The sequence below is a fragment of the Maylandia zebra genome, linkage group LG16, assembly GCF_041146795.1.
Source record: "Maylandia zebra isolate NMK-2024a linkage group LG16, Mzebra_GT3a, whole genome shotgun sequence".
Classification (NCBI taxonomy): domain Eukaryota; kingdom Metazoa; phylum Chordata; class Actinopteri; order Cichliformes; family Cichlidae; genus Maylandia; species Maylandia zebra.
Genome location: NC_135182.1, coordinates 23383741 through 23407241, shown reverse-complemented (window position 1 = coordinate 23407241; position 23501 = coordinate 23383741). Strand labels below are relative to the sequence as shown.

General features: G+C 39.4%; 1 protein-coding gene across 1 annotated transcript; it reads left to right on the top strand.

The window, feature by feature from the left end:
• The first annotated feature begins 1170 nt into the window (after positions 1–1170).
• On the top strand, positions 1171–23454 carry LOC143413013 (sacsin-like). Its single transcript, XM_076875116.1, has 7 exons — positions 1171–1285; positions 2526–2613; positions 4565–4676; positions 8780–8926; positions 9010–10441; positions 11639–11727; positions 11836–23454. The coding sequence occupies exons 1-7, from the start codon at positions 1257–1259 to the stop codon at positions 22791–22793; spliced, it is 12855 nt and encodes a 4284-aa protein (XP_076731231.1). The 5' UTR covers positions 1171–1256; the 3' UTR covers positions 22794–23454.
• The last annotated feature ends 47 nt before the right edge of the window (positions 23455–23501 follow it).

Sequence of the window (23501 nt, the reverse complement as noted above, 5' to 3'; positions counted from 1 at the left end):
TCCTAAAATTCAGATAAACTATCTTGAATAATTTACTTAACGAATGACATTGTTAGTGAAAAACCAGAAGATTATAGGGCTGGGCTAAGCGCCCAATGTTTCAAAAACCTAGTAACGCCTTTGGACCGCCGATGCTGGCTCTCAGTGGGTCTAACAGGCGAATATCAGAGCCGTGCATATACAGAATGTAAGTACTTATCTTACAAACGCAGTAAGAAAAAACCCATAAAATAAAGAATGAAATAACGGCGCAGGATTGAATGTTACATTTGATAGTTTTCCTGCAAGAACATGCTGTAGCCCGTTTTGTGAGTGATTTAAAAAAAAGAAAAACTAAAAATAATAATAAAAAGGGGAGCAGGAGAGGGCCCGGTATAGTTCACTAGGATGAGCGGACGAACATATGCCGCATGGCGTGGAGCGTCCGCGTTTGCCGCGTGTCTGCTCCGTCTGTTCTGTCTAATAAAGCTGAAAAAGCGCCCCCATTTTTTTAAAATGGGTTTGCAGAATCATCTAGCAAGCGGCGGGACAACAACAGGTAGTAGGGTAACCTGTTGGAGCTCAGAAAGTTTCGTTTCACTGGAACATTAGAGAAAAAAATACCTCAGTGGCTCCTTTTGTTTCTTTAGTTTCGTTTCCAAATGAATAACGGAGAAAACGCGACCAAACTTGACTGGAGCCAACGTGCGACGTCGTGATTGGGCACTTGCAGTCTTTATATAAAGCAGAATAATGTAGTATCACTATCATCACTGAAACAGATGGGACCGTTCACTTTCACGAGCGAGGTACTATAATTTTAATATTTTAATGTCATCAGTAAATAGCAGTTTCCCACTCTGTGCCATATACTCCTAAAAAGATGTACAAGTAAATATATGGCTCTTAATTGTGAAGCTTTTGTGGCATTTCTTTGTGTCTAAAAGCAATTTTAAAGTACAAATAAAAAAAATATCAAGCTTTCAGTCTTGGACTTTTTTTAGGTGATTAATATTTGATTGTTTTTCTGTCTTCCAGGAGGCTGGCTGCTTATCAGGGATAGTACTGAAAAGTCTGCAGAATTTAATCCCTGGCAGAGTTTTGCTTGCTTTATTTTAAATAACAGTTACTCTCTGCAAATTTTTCAAATTATTTTGTTTTCTTTTCCTTTGATAATTGCAAATATTTGCAGGTAATTGCAAAAGTTTTAGAAGTTTTAAACTTTTCAGAATGTGTCACAATACCCCGAAGTTATTACAAGGACCAAAGCAGGAATTATGAGTCTGAAAGCAAAGAAGAAAGCTCGGTGAGTTTTCCTTATTCTACCCCACCCCACCCTCAAGGGAGTGATTGTGTATTAAGTCTCTTTTGTTTGTCTGTGTGTTTGTTAGCAGTCTATCAGATCGGAGCAAATGTGAAAATCATTGAAAACATTATATTACCCACAATTTTTTATGGATCGCCTTCAAAACTTAACAATGTACTAGACCTTGGGGGACATGACTACCTAGGTTGGCTAAGGATTTGACCTTGACCTGACCTCTATTGTTATGCCCAAGATCAAAGTTGACCTTTGACATTACAATGATAAAACTTTGCTAAATCACACACTTCATGAATACATCCTAAAATGTCAAGTTGTTACAGCTCATAGAAGCCAGATCAAAGGTCAGACATCAGTTTGTTGTTTAAAAAACAGGCTGATATAAGCAAGCTGTGTTTGTCTTTTATATTTGGTGGTATTGTACAGCACTTTGGTTTGCCCTATTACTGTTGGTTTTAAAAGTGCTTCACAGATAAAGTGGACGATATGGTATGCAGCACTTCCTGCATCTTGAACAGTGATGGATATTGATATGATTTTGTCACTAATGTTATTTTTTAGTTTGCTTGTAGGTCAGATTATTTATCAGTTGCCTTACTGGTGACTGGTTTGTTTTCTGTAATTAAAAAAAAAAGGCTTTCACCAATGTTGCAACATTTTATTACCTCCTAATGTAAACTCAGTGTAGCTGCATTACACGAATGTGAGACAATTGTTCTGTGATGCAAAAGTGTCTGAAAAAAACATGTCAGTATTGGTAAAAGGAAATTATAAGCATGGAGGTTTTCTAGTGTTTGACTGACAGTATTATTGAAATTGCGTGGTGAAAGCAATCGATAATGACTGTGTGCCTGTTTATAGGGAGGGGCACGGTTACACCCTACACTTCCAGTCTTATCTCTGTAATCAATTACAGAGATAAGACTGGATAAGACATGGAATTGTTTTCCCACACAGTGTGAATTACTGCTCAGTGTGTAAAGATTCAAACCCCTATATGAAATGTTTTTTATTAGTCTTTGAGTGCACAACTTCAATGATCTCCATGAAATAGTATATTTGTAACCAATTCCCTAAAATACTAAATACTAGGTAGTAATTATATACTTGTATAGTAATACAATATTATCTACACCTATAATGTATGAGGACTCATTTTGGGTTACTTTTAGTTCAAACTATATGTTCTTTAGTTTCTTACCATCAATTTTGCTTTTTTTAGGACTTCTTTTGGGGCCACAGCACCACCCTTCATTGACTACCTGAAAGATATTCTACGTCGATATCCAGATGGTGGACAGATTTTGAAGGTTGGTGTAATGTTCTGCCAAAAGCCCATCATATCAGCCACTTCACAAAATACTTCACAAAAAACTTCTTATTCTTTAGAAATTTGCGGGAACCAGACCCTTGGTCGTGACCTCAGTAAATGCTTATAGGTTTATGATCTTAATTAGCATTTTGGACCACACTAACTAAAAAGTATTTTGTAAACATAATCATTCTAACTTTTATAAATGATGATTAGCTCGGGTGTGGAAACTGGCTAATAACTTGTGTTTAAAAAAATGTCAGCTGTGTGGTTTCCTACTGAGATCCACCATTTGCGGTTTCTAAAAAACATCAAAATGAGGATAGCAAAATATGCTTAGCTCAAGGCCTCATGATGGACTTTAGTGAGTAATGTTATAATGTTCATGTTTTTAACTCCTTAATTCATAAACTAATTTTGGTCAGTTTTAAAAAGAAGCGATATTTCATACTGAAAGGATCAAATATCGATCAATCGATCAATCAATCAAGCCTTTTATTTGTCACATGCAATGTTTACACCTGCAGTGAAATTGGACCCCCCGGACCATACATATATAGCAAAGACATGATGTGGGAAGACAGGTCAGAGACAGGTAGTAATTTGGAAAAAACAATGGGCAAGTGGAAGAGGGGAAAAAAGAGACCTCTACTCATACTGGGTTCCTTATGGGAGGTCAGCATGAGAACAGAAAACAAAATATGTAGTTTACAGTGACAAAAACACTTTGCAGTAACATTCATATTTGAAGCTCTGTCTTCTGTTGAGGCTACAAATTTGTGTTCTGTTATGTGAGCACAAGTGACATGCTCTTTTTATTGTTTCAATTTGTTCATGTTGACAGCAAATTTTAATTTGATTCTTGAATTTCGTTTTAGTCATAGTCATTTGACTAAAACCTCATTTAGGTTGTGATAATTTAGACACCTAAACTCTCTTAGTTTTAGTCTTGACTAAAACTAAGAGAGTTTAGGTGTGTATAAATCTAAAGTTGATCAAGGTGAGTAAAACAAAAAAGTATAAAAGTTTGTTGTGTTTTCACCTCTAAAAGTTACTCTACACGGTTTACAAAGCACCTTGTTTTCCTTGCCATCAAATTCAAAATGTGTCCATATGTCTACTCTTCTCTTGCTCTCAAGTGTTGACATTTTACTTTACTTCTGATTGGATGGATTGGTTTTAGTTTTTATTTAGACATCATCTTGTTCTCATCAGGCAAAACAGCTTGTTGATAAAAAAAAGAAAAACGTGTCAAAAATGATTTGTTAGTGACATTAGCACTGGTTTCAGAGATCTTAAAAACTATAACAGTGTCCAGACAAATACCTTTTTATTTATATAGAAAATAATGGCAAACCCAAAATTTGCATCAAGGCACTTCATCATATGTATTGCAAGCAACATTCCTTAGATACTTGACTTGGTGAGTTAAATGGAAACTTAGATGTTGACTGTAAATAAAAACATAATACTGTACTATACTAATATGTATACTCTTAAGTATTTGACCACACTGAGCTGACATTTTATCAGATATCCTTCATATGTCACTCAGGTAGGTGAAATATGAAAAAATATAATGCAGTAGAGTTCAACAATAAAATATATGTAGCCTTCATTATTACCAGTGATTTAAATCAATACACATAATGAACATGTGACAAAGCATAAAACACTTTTGGTTGTCATTGTTGGAGAATAAAGAATAAGAAATAATGTGCAACTATACACAGCAGATAAATATTAACAACAGAATCTGAAACTCCTTTCACTCTAGATATTTTGATGTTAATGTGGGAATTCTAAATTTCTAATAAAAACAGGGCTAGATCCCATTTAGATGAGTCACTCTCAGTGTTTGGTATGCTGATTCACTGGAGAGATGGGACACTTCTTGGAACAAAGTCATCGATCATATCACTTTTGTGTTATTTTTATTTGTCAATCAGGAACTGATTCAAAATGCAGATGATGCTGGAGCAACAGAAGTGGTTTTCATCCATGATGAGCGGAGCTATGGGACTGAGAGCCTTTGGACGGAAGAATTGGGAAAATACCAAGGTATTCACTGAAAACTGAAGTTTTGAAACCTTTTTTGTTTGTTTTCTACATTTAAAAAGATGAATATAGAAAATATAAACTAGTTGCTTCACAGGAAAAAAAAAAACAATATTCAGTTGTCTTTTTAAACTTTGTGCAGCCTTGGTTCTCTCCAGGTACTCTGGCTTTTTTTATGTCCTATTATAGAACAGTGGTCAGCGGTCATGTTTTCTCTGTCCCAGTGTGGATTCCCTCTGGAAACCCAAACTGGCACAGAGAAAAATATAAGCTCCACACAGAAGGGCCCCAGAAGGGCTCCACACTGTTTTCCTCCAACAGTCCAAAGACATACTTATCGGTAAAATCAGCGGTCCCCAACCTTTTTTGCGCCACGGACTGGTTTATGTCCGACAGTAAGGTGTTGCAGATAAATACAACAAAATAAAACCAGTACTGGTACAAAAAAAAAGATTTATTCATAACCAGTGTTGGGAAAGTTACTTTGAAAAAGTAATTAATTATAGTTACTAGTTACTTCTTCAAAAAAGTAACTGAGTTAGTAGCTGAGTTACAAGATTCTAAAAGTAATTAATTACTTGACAAGTAACTATTGCGTTATTTTAAAAAAAATGTTTAACCATGGGGTCCAGGGTATAATTTGCCATTTTTGACTACTTTTGATTTGACCTCTACATTTCACCTTTAAAAACTGTTTATTTTGCCTTGTTGGTATCATTCTTTTCAGCACAACCTCATGTGTATTAACACAATTGATCTAAAATCAGACAAAAAGCATAAAATCTAAGTAGAAAAAGTTATATTTTTTACTGTAACAACCACAAACATGTTTAATTAATCATATTTCATAACTTTAAATGCAAATATAAATTGTCATTTTTAAAATCATAGGCACAAGTTTTGCAAACAACAAAGTTATTTGCAGCTATTTACCTTTTAGCCCTTTTTTTATAACCATTTCAAACTATTTACATAACAATCAGGTGTTCTGCTTTCAATAAGATGCCACACAAATTATTTGTGCAACTCCAAAAATTTCTGTCTACTATACAGGGAGTGCAGAATTATTAGGCAAGTTGTATTTTTGAGGAATAATTTTATTATTGAACAACAACCATGTTCTCAATGAACCCAAAAAACTCATTAATATCAAAGCTGAATGTTTTTGGAAGTAGTTTTTAGTTTGTTTTTAGTTTTAGCTATTTTAGGGGGATATCTGTGTGTGCAGGTGACTATTACTGTGCATAATTATTAGGCAACTTAACAAAAGACAAATATATACCCATTTCAATTATTTATTTTTACCAGTGAAACCAATATAACATCTCCACATTCACAAATATACATTTCTGACATTCAAAAACAAAACAAAAACAAATCAGCGACCAATATAGCCACCTTTCTTTGCAAGGACACTCAAAAGCCTGCCATCCATGGATTCTGTCAGTGTTTTGATCTGTTCACCATCAACATTGCGTGCAGCAGCAACCACAGCCTCCCAGACACTGTTCAGAGAGGTGTACTGTTTTCCCTCCTTGTAAATCTCACATTTGATGATGGACCACAGGTTCTCAATGGGGTTCAGATCAGGTGAACAAGGTGGCCATGTCATTAGTGTTTCTTCTTTTATACCCTTTCTTGCCAGCCACGCTGTGGAGTACTTGGACGCGTGTGATGGAGCATTGTCCTGCATGGAAATCATGTTTTTCTTGAAGGATGCAGACTTCTTCCTGTACCACTGCTTGAAGAAGGTGTCTTCCAGAAACTGGCAGTAGGACTGGGAGTTGAGCTTGACTCCATCCTCAACCCGAAAAGGCCCCACAAGCTCATCTTTGATGATACCAGCCCAAACCAGTACGCCACCTCCACCTTGCTGGCGTCTGAGTCGGACTGGAGCTCTCTGCCCTTTACCAATCCAGCCACGGGCTCATCCATCTGGCCCATCAAGACTCACTCTCATTTCATCAGTCCATAAAACCTTAGAAAAATCAGTCTTGAGATATTTCTTGGCCCAGTCTTGACGTTTCAGCTTGTGTGTCTTGTTCAGTGGTGGTCGTCTTTCAGCCTTTCTTACCTTGGCCATGTCTCTGAGTTTTGCACACCTTGTGCTTTTGGGCACTCCAGTGATGTTGCAGCTCTGAAATATGGCCAAACTGGTGGCAAGTGGCATCTTGGCAGCTGCACGCTTGACTTTTCTCAGTTCATGGGCAGTTATTTTGCGCCTTGGTTTTTCCACACGCTTCTTGCGACCCTGTTGACTATTTTGAATGAAACGCTTGATTGTTCGATGATCACGCTTCAGAAGCTTTGCAATTTTGAGACTGCTGCATCCCTCTGCAAGATATCTCACTATTTTTGACTTTTCTGAGCCTGTCAAGTCCTTCTTTTGACCCATTTTGCCAAAGGAAAGGACGTTGCCTAATAATTATGCACACCTGATGTAGGGTGTTGATGTCATTAGACCACACCCCTTCTCATTACAGAGATGCACATCACCTAATATGCTTAATTGGTAGTAGGCTTTTGAGCCTATACAGCTTGGAGTAAGACAACATGCATGAAGAGGATGATGTGGACAAAATACTCATTTGCCTAATAATTCTGCACTCCCTGTAAAGGAGAACATCACAGCCTGATACCTGCAGGCCTGACAGCAGGTGTATCACTCCTGTTCTCTACCTGGAGACAGCAGTCGCCTCATTGTTCTGACACACAACACAAAACTATCCACAACACTATACACTAACTACACAAGACAACACATTAACTACACACTCCAAACATGCTAAACGTCACAAATCTCTCACAACTCACAACTCAAAACTCGCTCTCTCTCTCTCTCCTGCCGTCACTCCTAAAACTTCCCCCTCTTCCTAAACAACCAAATGTCATGTTGCCATATGACTTTTGAGTGGTCGACATGGTGCATTTTTCCACCAACAGGAACGGGCTATTTTTTGTTTGGTCATAAGCAGAGAGTGCTTGCTAGCGCTGTCCTTAGACAGTTAACGTGACAAAACTATTGGGGGAAAAACGCCACGTATATATTGTTTATCATGACTCTGGTTTTACATGGCCTATCAACACAATTAAAAACTGGTATATATCACTTTGTTGCTTTGTCATCTTGAAGTGGTCATATGATTGGCTTACCACGACTACTTTATTCTTCCTCAGCCAAACAGCAGCACTCATGCGATTGTTTTGCCCCCTTAGCTCCAGGTGTTGTGCCAAAAAGTGATAGTCACTCACGAGGGCGCGCGGAGCTGCTTAAAGCTGTTGCGCCCGGATTACTTACGTAGACAGCTACTTCCATGCAACTGATATAAGATGCTGTAAGCTGAACACAGCTTCAGCCGTCTGTTTGTTGACAAATAGTAACCCGACCACATTTTCATGTTAGTAACGGTAACGGCGTTGTAACGATAGACATAGTAATTAGTTAGATTACTCGTTACTGAAAAAAGTAACAGCGTTAGTAACGGCGTTACTGACACTGTTACTTGTAATGCCGTTAGTAACGCCATTACTTGTAATGCCGTTATTCCCATCACTGTTCATAACACATGGGAAAAGACCCAGTGAAACAGAGTTAACAATAAAAACGATAAAAAAAAAAAATGAATAAAACCGATTAAAACCCTGAAAAACATACATTTCACACCTGAGACTCAACTCACCAAACGACTCACAGTCCGTGCCCCAGGGGTTGGGGACCGCTGGGTTAAATGGCAACTCTAAATTGGCCATAGGTGTGACAATGAGGTTGAATGGTTATGCAACAGACTGCCAACCTGTGTAGAGATGTATCCTTTTTAATGCCCCTTTGCAGTCAGGATAGGCTCGTTTTGTTTCATTTATAGTTTTTCCAAGTCTTCAGATTTTCAGCTGACTTGCTCCTGGCACTCCTCTCTCGTCTGGACCCAGCTAGCTATTGAAATAGCCCAACCAATTGCCAGATCAGTCCCAGCTGCTCTGCCAGCCTCCTGGCACTGCCTCCTGAACCCACAGACCACAGCTCCGAAAACAATCTTTTACAGAGAATGTATCAAGTAATGCAGAGATACCTTAAACATACACCATGAGCATGTTTTGTTTTCGCAAAGGTCCTGCTCTCTATGCCTACAACAATGCCACATTCACTGATGAAGACTGGCAAGGAATTCAGATGGCTGGAAGGAGTGTCAAGCGTGATGACCCGAACAAAGTCGGGAGGTTTGGAATTGGCTTCAACTCCGTTTATCACACAACAGGTGAAACTATCTATAATTAGCACACATGGCAAGGAAAACATAAACAGTTGACATTGACATATCTTTCTTTACTTTGTCCACAGATGTTCCAAGTATATTCAGTTCAGAGCATCTTGGCATGATGGATCCCCAAGAAAAAATATTTGGAGAGAGAAATGGAGGGTTTTGGTGGTCTTTGGATGATGTTGAAGACCAAGAAGTTCTACTGAATATGCATGATCAGTTTCAACCATTTAGAGATATAGTCTCACTTGTATGTGAACATGGATGGTCAAAAGTTGTCATGGAGGATCAGCACTTCAATGGGACAATTTTTAGATTTCCTTTACGTAATGAAGCATCAGAGATTTCTGATAATCTGTATGACTCAGATAAAGTGGTTGAGCTTTTTGATAGCTTCATTGCAGATGCAGATTTGAGCCTCCTCTTCTTGAAAAATGTCACCTCTGTGTCCTTGTTACATATTAGTGAAGATGGAGCTGTTAACACCAGACTTGAAGTGAAATCCTCAGTCCCCACAGATGGTGTTTTAGAGCCAGAAGAGGAGTCAGTCATTGAGGGTCTAACAAGGTTCAAAGTTATAACTGTGAGTTCAAAAGACCAAAAAGAGACAAAGTGGCTTCTGACAACATGTACCATGAAAGAGGGCGTTGCAGAAGATCTTGATTTGCTTACAAAGAAGTTGAGCTTTTTACCTCAAGTTGACCTGGCATTCCCCTGTGGTGAGAAGAGAGACTGTAGCCAGAGCAGACTGAGCTGCTTTCTCCCCCTTCCAAACAATGAATCCAATAAGACAGGACTCCCAGTTTATGTCAATGCATGCTTTGGCCTCACAGACAATAGAAGACACATCAAATGGCAAGAGGAAGACCAGAGACATGATGAACATGCTTTGTGGAATGAAATGCTGATGAAGAAGGTGTTTCCACAAGCATACATCAAGATCATTCAAGATGCCATTAAACTTGCCCAAAAATCTATCCTCCCCGTTTCCTCTGTGTACAATCTGTGGCCAGATCTCACTCAGATACAACACAAAGAAAAATGGCATGCTCTCACTCTGGATGTTTTTCATCACTTATTCAGACAGAACGTGGCCATCCTCTCTCTTGCTAAAGATGAAAGACAGTTTATCTCTCCATCAGAAGCTGTTTTCCCCTGCAATGGCCCAACAAGCACCAACATATTGTCTGCCATTAAAAGGGCTTTAGTGTCATGTGGAGAAAATCTTGTCACTTTACCAGCTAGTGTTGCAAAGGCTATAAATGAGGCCTACCCAAACCCTACTACCCTAAAACATGTGACTCCAGCATTCCTCAGGGCCATTCTCCACAGGACCGGTGTGGATAACATCACTAAAGATGACAAACTCAGTCTTTTGGAGTACATTTTAGGTGATGAACAATACAAAGAACTTGAGGGTCTTCAGCTCCTTCCACTCAGTGATGGCTCTTTCAGATATTTCACATACGAAGAGGAAGACACTGCTTTGATTGACAGCCATGAATTTCCAAGGTAGGATTTTCATACATCTATCAATATTTAAAATAAATGTTACATAAAGTATAACTGAAGTTGTCATTTTTTTTATTATTTTGAGTGTCAAGTTTTTCCATTGTTTTGTTACATTTAAGGCAAAACTAGCACTTATCGTTACGTCTGATAAAACCAAAATAAAGCATGCATAAGCTGAATAGTGTGACATAGTGCCACATTTTAATTGCAGCAGAAATTTTGGTAATTAGACATCCAAAAAGACCTGATTTACTGTTCGACTATGTTCACCAAAAAAGGTGGACAGATCCACTGGGCTTATAAGATTTCGAAGAATATTCATATATTGAATGAAATTGTAAACCCAAGTCATGACTTGTGAGCAGAGATGCACAGTAAAACGGTACAAGTGATGCATTACTGTAATCTGTAGTAAGTAATTTAAGGAGTACTATTGCAAAAAAAGTAATTCGTTACTTTCCCGTAAACACCCTGCATTGCTGCATTACTAAACCGCTGTAATTTTGTTTGTGAGAGTGTCTCATGACAATGATGTAAGCATGTGCGATGTCCGTGGCAGCAACAGACGTGCCTAGATCAACAATGAATAGTATGGAATGCAGGAGAGAGAACGACCATGTAGAGTTTAAAACTTGGAAGTACTGACATTACTTTAAGTTTGATTCTGTAAAGAATGACAAAAACATTAGCATCCGCTGTACACTTTGTGTGGGATGAAAACTTCTTTCTACAGCGAAAAATTAAACTGAGCAAGCACCTAGCAAGCTGCCATGGGAATGTGAAATTCACAGGTCCCACCCCAACCACCAACCCCCACTGACCGCCACGGAGAAGTAATCAGTAATTAGCAACTAATTACTTTTTTCAAATAACTTGACCAACACTGCTTGTGAGGCACAGGGTGCTTGTGAAGTGTTTCATTTACAGTGAACAGTTTCGTTTTTACGTTTCTGACAACGGCCAGCAAACTTTCCAGTTCCCAGTCCCAGTGTCACTGAAATAGGGGAGCTTTTTCTAGTTGGAATGCACCTGCCCTGCCAGGCTACCTGGCACTAGTCCTCGAGCTTGCTGCACCATCCCTCCCTGCCGTGGAGCAAAAGACCACGCCTCTATTACATGACTCCTAACAGTTTGATCAACAGATATCACTACTTTTGTTTTTGTTAAATTGAATTAACAAAATTATATTTTGTGCAGACTCTTGTTGCCCTTCTGTAAGCACCTCTTCATCCCAAATGATCTGACTCCAGCCTGCAGTGCCCATCTGAAAAAACTGGCCAGAAGAAGTAGGTCAAAGTAGTATGCAGAGACCTGAAAGTCATTTGTACCTACCATACATTTTTAAACAGCACAGCTCTTAAAATCTCTCTTTATTTTTATGATCTGTTCTTTAGATTTCTTCAAGATCATCAATGTTGATGCATCCCGTGTAGCTGAATATACAAGAAGGTATTTGCCACCAGACTGTAAGCAGACAGGGAAGAACGTTGTTACATGGGAAAACGGCAACAGTCAACATCCACCTTCAGACTGGTTTCAAGAATTCTGGAGGTTTCTCAACAGTCATTTTAATGAGTTAAGTCCTTTCACTGACATACCTCTAATACCAGTTAGTCCTCTGTCTGGCAGTCAGACTGTATCAGTAGCAAAACTACAGCAGAACACAACTCTGATCTTTCAGAAAAGTAAACAGCTGAATTTGCCAGACCAAATAACTCAGCTGCTGAACAAAGTTGGTGGCACAGTGGTGAGAGGAAATGAGTGGCTCAAGCATGTAGACCTTGACTCATATGTGCTGTGCCCATCTCCAAGGAGTGTTTTGAAGGTCCTGATGAATTTAGATTTCCAGCATCTTGTCACAGAACTCAAATCCGCCTCTCACACAGCACGAGAAGAACTGAAAGATTATCTCTCTTATCTGGATTCTCTCTCAAAAGCAGAGAAAGATTTTCTCTTGAAGTTGCCTTTGTTTCAAACCATGAAAGGATTCAGTGTTGCAGCTCAATCAAAACAAGCTGTGCTTCTGATATCAGGCCTAACAGTACCAACAGAGCTCCCTATGCCTGATTCCATAATCCAGTGTTCTACTGAGACTGACCGCAGACTGTTACAGCTGCTCAAAGTTCATCTCTTGGACACCGCCGAAGCAGCCAGTGTTCTTGTTGACAGCATAAGCAAAGGCGCTTGCAGCAGTGACAACACTAACAAAACAATGACTTGGATTTTACAGCATGGTAAGGTGCTTTTCTCACAAAACGAATCCCTGAAATGCAGCTGTAAGGACTTGAGCTTCATTGAGGTGAATGGACAGCTGAAAAAGGCATCTGACTTTTTTGATCCAAGAATTCAGACTTTTAAAGTCATCTTTGAGTCAGACTTCTTTCCACCGCCTTCATACACTCATTCACTGCAGATGCTGGAAAGCTTAACAGAAATCGGATTACTGAATAAAGAGATAGATGTCTCACCTGAACATTTGCTACATGCTGCCACGCTGACTGACAAACTGTGTGTGAACTCACAAACTGAGGCTCTGAGAAGAGCTCAGGTTCTGTTGGAAATGGTGGAAAGTAATGATCTACTGACAAAGTTTTCTCACAAACAACTTCATTGCCTCAAAATGCTAAAATGGATCCCATGTGAACAACCTGGAAGTGAGAAACAATTCAGTGATAAATCTCAGAAGTATTGTTTGTTTTGCCCAAATGAAATAAGACATTCTGTGTATAAGGACATTGTTGGACATGTAATGCCACTAACAGGGAAGCTCAGTGACAGAGTTAGCAACAGACTTGGTCTCAAAGACCTACCACCACCTGAAAAAGTGACTGAGAATCTGTCAGTCTTGAAATCAAAAGCACTGGAAATGGTTAATCCTGACACAGATGTAGACTTCAAAAGACAGCTGCACAGCATTTACAAACACATGCAAGACAATGTCTCTGTATTTGTTACAATGATGGGCAATGAGACATGTTGGCTATGGGCCCAGAACCAGTTTGTTGCACCCCAGGATCTGGTTCTTGAATACCCAAATAATCTAGATCTGAGTTCTTACATTGGGAAGGTGCCAAGTGAATTTTTGCCATACAGAACATTGTTCCAGAGGTTTGGCCTGAGAAAAGTACTTTCCAATGAAGACATTTTGGGCATTCTGTACTCCATCCAGCAAACAATTGAAGCAAGACAACCGCCATTTGCAAGTTCCTCAGAGGTCAAAGTGTCAATAGAAATTCTCAACTGGCTCTGGAAAGAGAAGAAAACAGTTCAGGATGACATCCCAGTGCCAGTCATTGCTGAGGGAGGAAAATTTACCCTTAAACCACGATCAACAGCTCTTTTCTGTGATGTAAGCAAAAATGGACTGAAAGAACTAAACTGCAGAGAAGAGGAAATTTATGTCATACATGAGGAAATCCCAAAAGCAGCGGCTGAATGGCTGGAAATTCGTTTTCTCAGTACCCACATCCTTGATCCAGAGGAGATAGGAATAGAGCAGTGTGGACAATCTGAACCAATAACAATGAGAATAAAAAACATTCTTAAAGAGTACGATGAAGACAGTGACATCTTCAAAGAGCTCATCCAGAATGCAGAGGATGCTGGGGCAGATGTTTGCAAGTTCTTGGTGGATTTCAGAGTACACAGAGATGCCCCCGAAAGCCTGATTGACCCTGACATGGCTCTTTGTCAGGGACCTTGTCTTTGGGCTTTTAATAATGAGCAGTTCACAGCAGAGGATTGGAAAAATATTGTCAGAGTTGGCTCAGCCTCAAAGGAAAACAAGGTGGAAAAAATTGGAAAGTTTGGACTTGGATTCAACACTGTGTATCATGTGACAGATGTCCCCTCCATCCTTAGTGGCAACACTCTTCTCATATTTGATCCAAATGTTACTCATCTCACAAAGCATATCAAACATAAATCAAATCCTGGAATCAAGCTGGATCTCTCTCAACAGCGACTCTTTCATTGTTTTCCTGGTCAGTTTGGATCATATGAAAACATTTTTGACTGTAATTTCACCCGAAAAAGTCCTCCTGAACCCTATCCAGGCACTCTGATCAAACTACCTTTCCGAAGTGAAGAAGAGGCTGTCAAATCAGAAATAAGCACAAATGTGTATCAAAAACCCAATATCCTTGATTTTCTACATCTCTTTTCTAAGAATTCACAAACCCATCTGCTTTTTTTAAAGAACATCATTACATTATCCCTCCAAAATATCCCACACAATGGATCAACTCCACCAAGAGAAAATGAAATAGAGACCATCTTCTCTGTGTCCAAAACCACTGTGAGTGCAATGGAGATTCCTGATGACAACAGTGTGTCCAAGCAACGTCATGCTGAGAAATCACTGATGAAACTTGATGGTAAATGCAAAGAGTTAATCAATTGCTATAAATTCAGCATTGTGAAAATATCCAGTCAGCAGTCTAATGAAAATGAAATTCAGTTCTGGCTCCTGTACAACTGCTTTGGGACAGATGAGTCCTTTAAAATGGCCATTCACAAAAACAAGCAGGCCAGTTTCTCTTTGCCCATTGGAGGGATTGCTGTGCCCTTGCAAAATGATCCAGAAACTGGAAAATTCAGCACATTACAAACAGATCTTGTTGGACAGGCCTTTTGCTTCCTTCCTCTTCCCATTCACACGGGTCTTCCTGTCAATGTAAATGGCACATTTGCTGTGACAAGCAACCGAAAAGGTCTGTGGGAAACTGGAGTGAAAAATGACTGGAACAAAGCTCTCCTTCAGGATCCAGTAGTGACAGCATATGTTACTGTACTCAAGGCACTAAAGAAAATGTCAGAAAATAAACAGCTGGTGAGTTACTGTTATCACACCTTTTGGCCTGATAGAGAGAAAGTGACTGAAACTTTCAAGCCTTTAGTGGACGCACTTTACTCAACCATTGTTGATGACTCTGTTGGTCCAGAGCTCTTTAGTGATGGAGAACAATGGTTCTCAATGAACAATGCCATATTTCTTCATGAGAGCATTGAAAATGATGAAAAGATTGGTGACCTTGCAGTGCAAGTTTGTCAGAAATATGCAAAAGGACCCAATCATGTTGTTCCTCTTCCACTGTGGCTGAGAAATACTTTTAAACAGGCTGGCCTAGAAAAGGTTTTACAAAACAGGACATGGAACTGGGAGAAGTTCTACAGAGAAGCAGTGTTCAGTAACCTAACTACAATGGACTCGAAGAGTAGAGATACCCTTGTGCTGCATGCTATTGACCTTCATATCAAAGAAATTGACAATCTGCTGCTCTGCTATGCATGCATACCCACAAAGGGTGGACAGCTCCAACATGTCAGGAAACTTGTGAATCCTACAGGGAAAGTGGCCTGTCTTTTTGAACCAAAAGAGGGACGCTTGCTTGATGGATCCGAAAATGACTTCAGATCTCCAAAAAGGATTCAGCGTTTGTTGGAACTCGGTATGGCAAATGACCATCTCCCATTGGAAGACATCACAGAGAAAGCAGGCACAATTAATAAAACCTGGAGCATTGACAAAAAGAAAGCATTTGTGCATTTGAGGTGCCTTTTTGAACTGATGAAGAATCACATTTATGATATAGAGTCTCACCACTGGAAAACACTGAGGACAACTGCATTTCTTCCAGCATATTCACCTGGTGATGCAAAAATGGAAGGAAATGTAACACTTAAAAGGCCCACTGATGTTTTTAGTGACAAATGCTCTCTTCTCGTTAACATGACACAACCAGTGTTGGATCATACTAATCTAAACATACACAACACAGATCCAGTTCTACTGATTTTAGGAGTTCACAGCACTCCAAAACCAGAAATGGTTCTTATGCAGTTGCACCAAACAAGCAAACAAGCACACTCTATTGACAGATCCATGCTTTACAAAATAGCATCTGAGTGCTATAAGTTTCTGGATCAGTGGATCTCTCATTTTGGAAAAGTTTGCATCCCACACTGGGCAAGTTCATTTCCATTCATCCTCATTGGCGATACATTTGTGAATGTCGACCGTGTAGCTGAGAACGGGCAATTTGAAGCAAAGCCCTATCTCCACGTACTTCCAGCTGCCTTCACAAGCTTCAGGAACCTCTGGACATGTATAGGTGTTGAAAAACATTTCACAAAAATTCAGTTTCTAACTGTGTTGCAAGAATTAAAAGCTCAACATGTAAATAAGCCCCTACCAAAAAGTGATCTCTCAGTTGTCCTCACAATTTTAAATAAAGGGATTTTTGAGGCCAAATTGAAAATCACGGATGACTTTCTGATACCCAATGAGCGTGGAGTTTTGCAACCTGCAAGTGAGCTATTTTACAATGACAGCCCATGGATGCCACTCACTTCAGGTGTCACATTATGTCACGAGAATATCCCACGTGTTATGGCTCGCCACCTTGGAATCAAAACAACAAGGCATCATACTCTGGAAAACCACATAGTTGATGACATGTCACCATTTGCTTTTGACTTTGAACAGCAGGAACAGCTGACTGTTCGTATTAAAAACATAATTTCAGCCTATCCATCAAAGAAGGACATCCTTAAAGAGCTCATTCAAAATGCTGATGATGCAGAAGCAACAGAAATTCACTTCATCTGGGACAAAAGACAACATGGAAAAGAAAAAACATTTGGGAAGAAATGGAACAATCTCCAGGGTCCAGCACTTTGTGTGTTCAACAACAAAGTGTTTTCTGATGCTGACATTAAGGGAATTCAACAGCTGGGAGAGGGAGGAAAGCACAGCACCCCAGGGAAGATAGGCAAGTACGGCGTTGGATTCAACTCTGTTTACCATCTGACTGACTGCCCTTCGATCCTTACAGGAGATGAAGTACTTTGCATTTCTGACCCCAATCAAAAATACATTGAAAATCATTCAAATAACCAGCGATATGGCATTGGCTATAAACTAGCTGACACTTTCAAAGAAATGTACGTAGATGTCTACAAATCCTTTCTTCCAGACAAATTTTCTCTTAAAGACGGCACCATGTTCAGATTACCTCTGAGAATGGGTACAAATGCAAATACCTCCAAAATATCACAGCAAGGAGTCACTGACCGCGACATGAAAGAACTGTGCTCTGCTCTGTCTGAAGATCCTGAAGGACTAATTCTCTTTCTGAAAAACATCTGCAAAATCAAAGTCCATGAAATCAGTGAAGATTCAGGAGGACTTAAAACCATCTTTGAGGTTGAAAAACATCTGCCACAAAGAAGTCGGGACGAGAAAGATACTTTTGTAAAACATCTACAAAATGCACTGCAATCAGACAAAACAGTAACACCGCACAAGACTTTCTATGAAACTGTGATTTCCACCTCAGATAAAAGACAAAGTAAGTGGATTGTTGCAGAACAGTTTGGTTCTTTCAAATACAATTTTCTCTTGAAAATATCAGACAAACTTCCCCAAGCATCATTAGCTGCACGTGTGAACACAAAAGGATACCTCATCATGGATTTTAAAGGAGAAGCCTTTTGTTCACTTCCTTTGCCAGGGAAAACTGGACTGCCAGTACATGTCAATGGAAACTTTGAGGTTGATTCTGCCAGGAGAAGCCTTTGGAAAGAAGATGGGAAGAGTAAGAAATCAAACTGGAATGAGATTTTGAAACAGAACGTCATTGCTCCGCTTTATGCAGATCTCCTGCATTACATCAGGCGCAGCATTGCAGTCAAGAAAGTTTCCCTTACATTTATTGGCTCATGTTTCAGTACAGAATACTTGTGTTTTTGGCCAACTGTGTCCAAGGATGTTTGCCCAGACTGGCATGAAATGATACATGGAGTATACAGATCACTGAAAGAAAAAGGCCTTGATGTAATCCCTGTGATGAAGAGCTCAACACAGAAAATTGCAGATAAAAAAATTAAAGAATACTCTTTTGACTGGTGTAATGTCAGTGAAACAGGCTCACTTGAGGACCCTTATCTGACAAACCTGACAAACTACAAGCTGATGGCCATCTTGGAAGATCTTGGAATGAAGCTGGTTCCTTATTCCACAAACATGCAGAGGATTTGGAAAAGTTTCAGATCTGCTGGGGTTGAAGTGAAAGAGGTCAGTCCCTCCTCTGTGCAGATTTTCTTACGAGCAAAGCCTCTCAATGATCCAACCCAAACAGATAAGGATTTACCTTTACCCATAAGTGCCACTTTGATCAAAGATGAAACAAGATGTTCAGAGCTCTTGAGTTTTTGTTTAAAAGATTTCTCCTCAGAAAAGGTCACCCAAGACAATTCAAATTTACTTGATGGGCTTCCACTTCTTCTCACAAGAGATAAAGTATTGACAGTTTTCAACTCCCAGTCACCCAAGTGGATATCAAGATATGCAAATCTCTTCTTTGGCTGTGAGGAAACATTTGCAGATTATCACACAAACATTCAGCACATTCGTCTTCTACAAACTTTTAACTTTGTCAAAATGTTAACATTGCCATGTGCAGCAAGAGCTTTGAAACCATTTGTTCAGCATCTTCTTAAGAACTGCTATGTTGATCCACTCTGTGGTCTTCATGTCCCAAATGAGACAATGTTGGAGTGGCTGAAATCACTTTGGATGTTCATAACAAGTGAAATTAAACTACCAACCTCTAGAGTTGATGAACAAAGCCTGACACTAAGTGATGTGAGGAAACTCTTCAGTGACTGCTACATTTTACCTGTTGTGTGTCCAAGGTTGAAAAACAAGCACTTCCTGCAAACAATGAAACACATGTCAAGTGTTGTGTTTGCCTCACAGAAACACAAAGACATATCAGGCATCCTCTTCAAACTTGGTTTTATGAGGTTTGATCATGTTTTCTTCTCTGAGATGGATCGATGGATATATTCATGTCTACAAGATGAACTTCTTGATGTAGATGATGAAAGCTCAGTGTTGGATCAAGTGTACAACATTAATCGCTCAGAGTTTTCCCAGCTTTCAAATGATGATATGAAAGAGTTTCAGATGTTCCTGCAATCGGGATTATCCAAATCCAAAGTCAGCCAAGAGTATGTGAGGAAGCTCAAATCCTTACCAATATTTGAAACAACACAAGGTGAACGAGTGAGGATTGATGGACCTAAAAAGGTTTATGTTCTCAACAGCGTTTATTCAGTGAAATTTCCAGATTTGTTCAACCTGCCCAACACCGGCAGCATTTTTCTGAAACACAACTCTGAGAACTACACACTGTCACAAACACTCAACATTCAGGTCCTGGATGATTTGGAGTATTTCATGAAGTTCATTCTACCTGTTGTGCACCAACTCACAGAGTCACAGATTCTTCACAGCCTCAAACTGTTGCTGTCACTACGTTACCCTTTGAAGGAAAGGGAAACTATCATCTCCTCACTGAAGACAGTGAAACTGATTCGCAGTTCTCAAGGTAGACTGGAGCCTGCATCATACTACTTTGATGAGAGAGTGGAGCTGTACAAACGGATGTTGCCCCACGAGAGATTTGTACCTGAGAGATTTTGGACTGAACTGTGTGAAGGAGATGACTACACAACAGAAAAAGCAAAAGAGCTGGTCAGAAAACTTGGAATGAAGCATGTTGTGTCAGCGGACGAGATAATACATTTTGCATACCAGCTGGAATCAGAAGCAAAAGTTAACAGAAGACTCAAAGACATGAAACTAAAATCATCATTACTTTTCAGGGAAGCCTTAAATAAAGCATGTGATCCCAAAGACAACAAGGAAAGGTTGCTGGAAAGCATTGCTGACATCAAATTCATTTTTCCAGTTATGATTCGAAAAGAACTGTCCAACTACCACCAACCATTTGCTCCTGAAGGAACTACTGTTAAAATTAGAGGCTCGTTGATTGAGAAAAATCCAGAGCATCAAGATTTGATTTGGTCCTCAATACCAGTTATTCACTTACCAGTTTATACAACACAGAAACTTGTGCAGATGATGAAAAATGCAGGAGCTCATGAAGAACCACCTCCAAACTGTGTAACCAGTAACATAAGAAACATCTGTCAGTCACCATGTGAAACTGACCAGCTGATCAAAACACGAGCTAAAGTGTTCAGAAGTTCCTACGCTTACCTGCAAGCAAAAAGATTTGAAGGAAACCAGCTGGCTGGTCTTCCTGTTGTGTTGGTTGAAAAAGACACAAAACTTATGAGGCCTGATGACGTGTGTCTGTCGCTCTCCTATGATCGTGACTTCAGACCATATCTGTACAAGATTACTCCAGAAGATGCAATGTATGCACCGTTCTTTCAGAAAATTGGTGTGAAGAACGAAGCTACTGCAGAGCAATATTGTAATGTTTTGGCAGCAGTTTACGCTGATTCCTGTGATAAACAAAAACTACATTCAAACCAGCTGAGAACTGTGAAACGAGCTGTTGAGCAGTTGTTTAAGTTAATCAGTGCTCAGGGAAACCAGACGCTTCTTGAAAATGTTGAGACTCTGTATCTTCCTGCAGTAGATGGTAAATTATACCCATCATCCACACTCTGCTACAACGACACAGTGTTTGAGACCAAAAGGTTGGAAGAAGCACTGGAGAACAAGTTCCTGCTGCTTGAGAAACTCAGTGAATGTCATTTGGGCAACGACAAATACAAGCATCATCAGCTGTTGCAACTGCTGCCTCAGAAATTTCAGCCAAAGATGCTGTCTGAGTTCACAGAGGAAAGAGTTGTGGAATCAAAGATGCAGCGTTGTGAACTTGGGACTGGCTGTGAATTTAGCGGATGGTTTGCTAAACATCTCTCCTCAGGAGCCTTTAAATATGGATTCATTTGTCTTATTAGAGAGCAGTTGCAAGGCAAAATAACACAAGAAGATGCTTCTAACATATGTCAGAAGATTTTTGGCAGTATACAGATTATCTGCTGCAAAACATTGAAAACAACACTCTGGCTCAATAAACAGCCACTTCCCAAAACTGATGAAGAAAATGATGTTTTTGTGGAACGAGGGCAACAAGGATGCACCTTTTACTTAAAGCACAATGATGACATGGCTGTCAAGGTAATAAATGAAGTCATCATGACACTGACAAAAGAGATTAATGCTCTTTTAGGGAACAGAATTGCATCGGTTCACCTTCCAGTGCTGGGACAACTCCTCATGTGTGATGATCTGCAAGATGTTCGGAAAACTTTGGCTAAACATCAGATCCGTGACAGTGCTGAAACTGAAAGTTCCTCTTTTAGTCCAGCAGCCCCTGGGACAGAGGTTCCAGAAGAATGGCATGATTGCTTGGACATGAATGTCCTCAACAACTTTGAAGAGGGGGAATATGTTGGTTACAGCATTGATGACAAGTACATTTATGCAGTTATTGTTGAAGAACTGCCTGGTCACAATGGACGATATTCATGGAGATACAAAATAGATATTGGAGAAGATGAGCCCACTGAAGTCAGCTGTGTTGATCTGTTTCAGTTTAAACGAGAAAAGAAGGTAAAAACAGAAAGGAGGAAATGCATAGAGCCAGGACCACAGAAGAAGACGCTAAAAACAGAAGAAAACACTTGCATGGAGCTGGAACCACTGACAGGAGCTGTGCCACATTCTTCTGAATCATCAACAAATTCTTTACCAGCCTCTGTTGAGGAAGCTAAAAGGGAAATTGATAAATGTTTGGCAGAGATCTGGAGGCTTCCTGAGGAGGAGAGGCACAAAGCCATCAAGAGACTGTACCTCAGGTGGCACCCTGACAAAAATCCGGATTGCCAGTCTCTCGCCAATGAGGCATTCAAATATTTACAGAATCGAATTGATGAGCTTAGCAAACCCAAAGCTGCAGGATCGACCTTTTCAAGCAGAAACACAAATTTCAGAGGCTTCTATCAACAGTGGAATCAGGAGGCCAGGTATCACAGAAATAGTCGAGAGAGGTTCTCTAGAGGCTATAGAGGTTTCCATTCCTACAACTTCTGGACCCACAATGAAAATGTCCCAAGGCCAGACAGAGAAGAGGCCAGGCGCTGGTGTAGACAGGCTCGCTGCGATCTCAATGCAGCTCACAAAGACACTGGTGGAGGGAGCACAGAGTGGTGTCTGTTTAAGGTCCATCAAGCAGTGGAAAAGTCTCTTATAGCAGCATGCTATAAAAGAAATGGACAACGCCCCAACAGCAGCTCAATTTCAGCCACTGCTGCACAAGTTTCCCGCTACAGCCTCCAACTGAGAGATCTGCCTGAGATTGTGAAAAACCTGCAGACACTCGGGGTGGATCCCAAAAGGACTCAATATCCCAACTGTCATCCATATCCCCACATACCGAATGGACGATTCAGATCAGAGAATGAAATGCTGGCACTGAACAAGGCATCAGAGCTCCTTAATAAAATAGAAGCATATGTGAATTAAGGATTTAAGACAGATGGACTATCAATTAGTGTGACTGTGTTTTGACGTGTTAAAAGGATGATATCTACAATCTAAAGCTGAAATATTATTTAGCATCACAACCAAAATCATTTCAAGTTGTCTAATTTTTCACAGTAATAATCACAGAAAATATTAAAGAAAAAATGTTTTTTATTTATGTCAATGCTATTTACTCACTAGTGTTTTTATATACATTTAGAAATATTTACTTTCCTATGTTTTAAGCAAGTTCTACTACTGTGACCCAAGTATGTATTGTTAAATTTAAATGATTTATGATAATGAGGACCAAAACAATACCGTATGAATTTCCAATGAAAGTTTGTTTTTTGCAAAGATTTCTTTAGCATTTAGATGAAACAAAATATTTAATGCAGTATTTGGCGTTTGAGGGGTTTTAATGTAGTAGTTTTGTTCTGGAAATAAAAGTACAAAAGATTTTAATGGAAACTTTTTCAACTTTTATTCAATTTTACTTATAAAATGAAATGATGAAACAGCAATCTCATATTTCAAACACCTTTGTAAACTGATTCCCAGTCTTTCTAATACTTCTATAGTTACTTTTGGAATTTTACTGTCTCTTTTTAATAATCATGTACCCAAAACTTTTGAGAAATAAAGCGTACTTACTAAATAATGACAGTGTGTGTGTTCATGATGTGATTTCACTGAATGTTACAGCAA